The sequence below is a fragment of the Mus caroli genome, unplaced genomic scaffold, assembly GCF_978045245.1.
Source record: "Mus caroli unplaced genomic scaffold, Mus_caroli_1 scaffold_14, whole genome shotgun sequence".
Taxonomy (NCBI): Eukaryota; Metazoa; Chordata; class Mammalia; order Rodentia; family Muridae; genus Mus; species Mus caroli.
This window is the reverse complement of record NW_028227269.1, coordinates 5,908,047-5,914,046: the sequence shown is the minus strand read 5'-3', so window position 1 is coordinate 5,914,046 and position 6,000 is coordinate 5,908,047. Positions and strand designations below refer to the sequence as shown.

The following is a 6,000-nucleotide window of genomic DNA, read 5'->3' as shown; positions in this document are numbered from 1 at the left end:
TATTCTACACGAGCGAGAAGACTGCTACTGTGACAGGGACCTGCTGAGGAAGCAGTGTGACTGAGAATGGTGACACATGGCCAGACTTAGTGGCCTCACCAAGGAATGCTGTGTTTGAAAGCTAGAGTAACTCAGTATCAATGTTAGACTCCTGGCACCCCAAACTCCATGCCAAATTTTAAGGTTCATGATATGAGTAACACAAGGATAGAATCTTTATGCTCAATATTGTGCTCTGATTGCTTTTCTTCTGCAGACCTCGAATAAAAAAAAATCCCTTCTACTATTCATCTGCCAGAAATAGCATGTTCCTTTCAGTTTTTAGCACTGAACATAAGTGGGTCAACATAAAGTTTATATAAAATACTGACTTCAACAAAATACAAAGCACTTACTTTCTTTATCTTTCAGAAACTGAATATACAAAGCAATTTTTTCCAAAATATTTTCATAGGCAAAGGATTAAAAACGATTTTAATTATACACATATGGTCACAATTTTGCCTTAAAAAGATTGTTGGGAAATGTACATAAGGCCGCTTGTAAATGTACATCATGTTACTGTTATAATGACTTATGTCCAGAGGAAAAAAATGTTATCATACAGATTTGCTCTTACTTGGGAGTAGGCTATTCAAAAATACAGTACTCTTCTGTACAAAGAAAAAAAGTCACATCACATTTAAAGATGGAAAAAGCATTGGCCTCTGTGGTAATCAATCTCAGTCCAATACTTTCTATTCATTATGCACAATACCCTGACATCAATTGAAAGTGATCCAGATCCTAGCACGTCCGTTATTAACAGAGTCAACAACTATGTTATAAAACAAAATGTCTCCCACAAGAATAACAAGAAAGCTGGTTCATACTTCTGAAACCATATAAAGATAAAAAATTTGTAAAAATCACTCTCGATTTGGAGAAATCAATGTACATTATACAACACTATATTGCCAGGTTAAGGGGCAGGGATGGAAATGTACACTAAGATGCAAATGTTTCCCGAAGAGAGAAAACAGATTCCATTTACAGCATGAAGGTTTACAAATGTACACCTGTACAACCAAGGAACGTCACTATGAAATTAGCAAGGCTTTCATAACAAACACTGAAACAAGATTTGCTTTCAAATTCTAAACTTACATCTACCCTACACACACAATGCGTTTATTTATAGGAAGGGAAAAAGCTCTCTGACTATGCAATCATGCGTAAATGCTGAGCTATCACTTCACTTCTCAGCGGCCTCTCTCCTCTATCGGGGTCCTACTTTATGTATCGACTATGAAAACGCAGAGTAAACAACACTTCCTCAACAGCCTAGCAATTCTATAATCAGAACGAAATACAAATCTCCATCCATTCTTGTTGCAAACCAAATGGAAAAGTTAGTGTGGGATTTAACTTTTCATTCAGTGCAGTTTTAACTGAATGGAAGTGCCACCATGATTTTGTTTCTAACTCATTACAGTTATAAGTATATACAATTCTGTACATTGTCAGGGACATTATAGGGCAGTAATTTTATTAAAACCACATCCACTGTAAATAATGTTATCTCAAATCATTTTATTCTTTTCTGTCTTTCTGAGTTTTTCTTTGCATGATAGTTTGTGAATTACCAAAATACAACTTAACTTTCTTTTTAAAATATTAATAATATTTATGCAGTTGATTGTTAATCTGTTATAAAAGGCTTCACACAAAGGAAAAAAATAAGAACTATAATTCTATATACATCTCTATAAACCTGTTGTGCTATGGGGTTGTAGACCTACCAGACTGCAAGCCAGTTTATTAAAATATTGTACTTTTCCCTTTAAAAACTATTTTTTGTGACTTTACAAGGTATAAATTTACAAAATATGTGACAACTTTTTTTCCTTTTTTTTTTTTGGTGGGGGACAGGGGGGGGACACAGTTACATCATATACAGGCATTCTGTGCTTCACCAGAAATCCAATCTGATAGGTCTCCACTCAGGGTTGAATATAATTTATAATTCACCACCCCCACCCCCTAAATATACACAAGAACCTTAAAAATTTACAAATGGATGAAGAAAGTCAATAAATAGTTTTGCTTTAAAAAAAAATCAAAGATTCATAGTTGAATTGTGTTTTGATAATTCACAAAGAAAACCCATTCTTTGAACATGGTTAAATCATCTTCTCGTTTGTCCTTACAGCATTCCATTTGGTGGTCCTCCAATTGGCCCTAGATCTGGGCTGTTTTTCAAATAGTATTTTTCCAACTTGGCCAGTATATGCTTCCCATATGTGTATTTGCGAAGAGTAGTAATATGAGGTCGAATCTGAAAAATAAATAATCTTGTAAAAAAATCTAAGTTATTATAGTTTCTGGCTTTTAATTGTGTGTGTGTGTGTGTACATGCAAGTCACAGTATGTGGAGGTCAGAGGACAACTTGATTCTCACTGTGTGGGTCCTGGGGATTGAACTCAGGCCTTTGGGCTTGGTGACAAGTAAGTTTATCTACCTTGCCTAGTTTCTGATTTACAAATAGCTCCTTAGCCATGAAAATCTGTCGAACATGTTTAAAGGGGCATTTAAACACTCTTTTTGTGCAATAAATAAACAAGCCACTGTTGTGTCATATGCAGACAAGGGGGACTCTAAGTAGTGCACTAAGGAACTGCTGTGCTCTTCAAATGTATCCTGCTCCTTCCCACCTAGACCTGCAGTGAGTAAGTAACGTCAAGGACAAAACAGGCCCTTTTCTTACCAGATACACAAGCTTGTATGATTCCTGAGTATAAACAGGCAATATGTAGGAAATCATCCTACAGAAATATCATTTTACTGAGCAGACTAAGCTACCCATGTGCTTTAACTGACTCCTACTGTGGAGAAATTAAGCCCGTGAAAGTCACACAGATGGAGGGATCCTGAGCACGGTGTTACCTTGTGCATGATTATCTTTCTCTGCGCAGGCTCAGCCATATCAATCATCTTCTGAACCACATAGTTGGCATACTGATCCTTCATCATGGTGTATAAGGCACTGTGAGGACCATCATTCTGACAGCAGACCTCATCAATCAGTAAAGCTCTCTCAGCACGGGAGGCGTGAGTAACACACTTTTCTACTACATTGCTAAAAATTAAAGGCACATACACAGAAACAGAAACTTTGTTAGTGTTTTTTTTTTTTTTAATTTACAGCAAAATATTTTTACTTTTCAATTTGCTCCACCTACCAGAAAACAAGACAGAATCTCATTCTATAATCACTTTTAAAACAGAAATTGGTACTGTAGGACACACAACTTGATATCCATAAACTTAATTCTCGTACTTAGAAAGTACATCGAAAGAGCTGGAAGAATGAACTACTACAATACCTGGCAAATTTGTGTTGACTCAGGGCTAAGACCTTTCCTCTGATTTCGGAAACAATTTTGCTCTTGTCTTCAGGTCGACCATGTTCCAGTACATGCTGAATAACATAATTGCCATACTGATCCTATGACAGACATTTAAAAATTACTTTCCATCCTTAAGAACAATGACTAAGAAAAAATGTTTAACAACAAATTACATTTCTGAAAACAACAACGAAAACCTGAAAACACAGACACCTGACATTACTAGGGACTGATACCTGAACCAACTGTTCTGTGTGTTGGTGAAGTTCTTCTAAGATGGGTGAGGTCTGCTCTGCGGTGCAGTGCTCTAAGATACGCTGAATGACTCTGCAGCCATAAGGATGGGTTGAAAGCACAAATACCTTGAAACAAATAGAAAGATTGAAGACGTTCATTTTCTGTTATTTTTGAATCATCGTATAAGACAGATAAATGACACCAAATAACCCAGTTTAAACTGGCCAAGTGGTAGATCCATAGTTAACATAATCGGAATGTCTGCATCTCGCAGCACTTGTGATAGGTCAGAGGCCATCCTAGGGAAGAAGTTTGTTTTTCTTCTCACCATGTGGGATCTGGGAGAAGCAAACTCAGGTCATCAGGCTTCTTTTACTTGCTGAGCCACCCAGGTGGCCTAAAGATAATTTTCATCAAAAAGGAATCTAATGAGCTGCCTAGCTTGTGTAAGGCCCAGGGTTCAATCCTCAGGACAACAGCCCAAACACCACCATAAAAGAACCTTAGCTATAGGACCAAGAGTGAGTGACAGTGTAAATGAATGGGTTTGGGAGAGGGCAGCTCGGCAGTGTGCCCAGGACTACTAACCATTGTGGGTTTGGTACTGATTGGTAGCTATTTTGCCTTTGTAAACATAGTTTTATGTCCTTTTTTCTCCTTGGGATTACGGAAAACAAATTTGTAAGTACTTTTATCTAATGGCTTTACTAAGAAGGCCCACATTTTAATGGACATCCAGTTTTTCTGAGACAGGTCTCACATACTCTGGTTCCCAGACCTAGCTGAGAATGACACTGAGCTTTCATCCAATGCCCTTGCTTTCATTCCATCTCCCAGACGCCTGAGATTTCAGGTGTGTTTAACTGCTGTAGTTTAACACAACTTACATTTACTAACGTGCCAGGTATAAGCTTGTACTTAAAAGAATGCTAATACTCAAATTATCAAACGCTCTGCTAAGAAAACCAATCTTACCTGTCCTTTGAACGCATCGATGATGAACTGCAGTGCCTGTGGCTGAACACACTCAATGCATTTCTGTACAACGTGGTTTCCATTCTGATCTTTCACACATTTAAGTACATGGCCATCTAGTTCCTTAACCATTTCACTCTGCAAAAGACATTTAAATAATTATTTCACCAAAAAAATCCAATAAAATTAAAAATATTTATATGGAATAAAGTTAAAAATATTAACACAGAACTAAGTATACTCAAAACCATTTCCTGGTTTTGTTTTCATATACAAAAATTTAGAAACCATTCAAGATAAAAAACATGAAAGCACATCACTGGATAGTAATGTCTACGACACACGCTGACATAAACCAGTGATGTTCAACTTGCCATATTTAAACGACAATTTTCACCATGTACATGTTCTGCAACTATCATTTTGTATTGTCTTTTTTTTTTTTTAAACTCCTGGAGCTGAGGACCAAACCCAGAGCCTTTCTACCACTGAGCTAAAGCCCAACCCCACAACTATCTTTTCTTTTTTTGTTTTTTTGAGACAGGGTTTCTCTGTATAGCCCTGGATGTCCTGGAACTCACTTTGTAGACCAAGCTGGCCTTGAACTCAGAAATCCACCCGCCTCTGCCTCCCGAGTGCTGGGATTAAAGGTGTGTGCCACCTAACTATCTCTTTAAATAGTTATCTAATGTAAGTTTTTAAAGTTCTACTTTTGTGCCGTTTAGCGTCTTTATCCTTTATTCCTAAGGAATCATCACTAATGCCTGTCTCACTGTATCACATTGATTAGAGCAATGGACCACTAGGTTATCTGCATTTCACTCACTATCAATTTAAATTTATTACCAAAGGGCATTTTTTCTTGTTTACTGTCTTATTAGAACAGAAAATTATTACTTTGAAGAAATAAATGGGCACACATATACAATCTTTTAAAGTATTTTAAAGGGCTCAATTACACTCAATTATGGAGGATTCCTTCTAAGTCAACCACAACATGGATTTATGCTGACAGACTAAATTACAACATAAAATTAACATAAAATCTAAATAATATACTTTAGAAATAACTTATGAATATATTTATAGTATATTTAAGATTTTAAGAGTTATTTTTTAACTAGTTCTCATTAAGATAGTCTCAGCCCCCTTTATTTCCAAAGCCCCAAGGCTATGGGAAGGCTATGCTACTTTTGTTACTTATGGCAGAGGCCTTCTTAAAGCTTTGAGTAATCAAATCTGTTGCTTTTCTCCACTGTGACATATTTCAATGAATCTAAAACTAGATACTTCTTCTGCAGGAATAATGGAGTTTTCCTACAGGTTTTTAATTTTGTTATTAAACCGTGAGTGTACACACACGTGTGCATATACACCCCTCTTCGCTGGCTGACACAA

General features: G+C 36.6%; 1 protein-coding gene across 12 annotated transcripts in view; it reads right to left on the bottom strand.

The window, feature by feature from the left end:
* Nucleotides 1-262: 262 nt before the first annotated feature.
* Pum2 (pumilio RNA binding family member 2) overlaps nt 263-6,000 on the bottom strand; it is a 75,833-nt gene continuing 70,095 nt past the window's right edge. For all 12 annotated transcript variants that reach the window (XM_085830192.1, XM_029484302.2, XM_029484300.2 and 9 more), the window contains 5 exons: nt 4,603-4,740; nt 3,627-3,752; nt 3,367-3,488; nt 2,927-3,119; nt 263-2,317 (listed from right to left, as the gene is read on the bottom strand). In XM_085830192.1, coding sequence (XP_085686318.1) covers nt 2,186-2,317; nt 2,927-3,119; nt 3,367-3,488; nt 3,627-3,752; nt 4,603-4,740 — 711 coding nt within the window. In that variant the 3' untranslated portion in view covers nt 263-2,185. The remainder of the gene's footprint in view (nt 2,318-2,926; nt 3,120-3,366; nt 3,489-3,626; nt 3,753-4,602; nt 4,741-6,000) is intronic.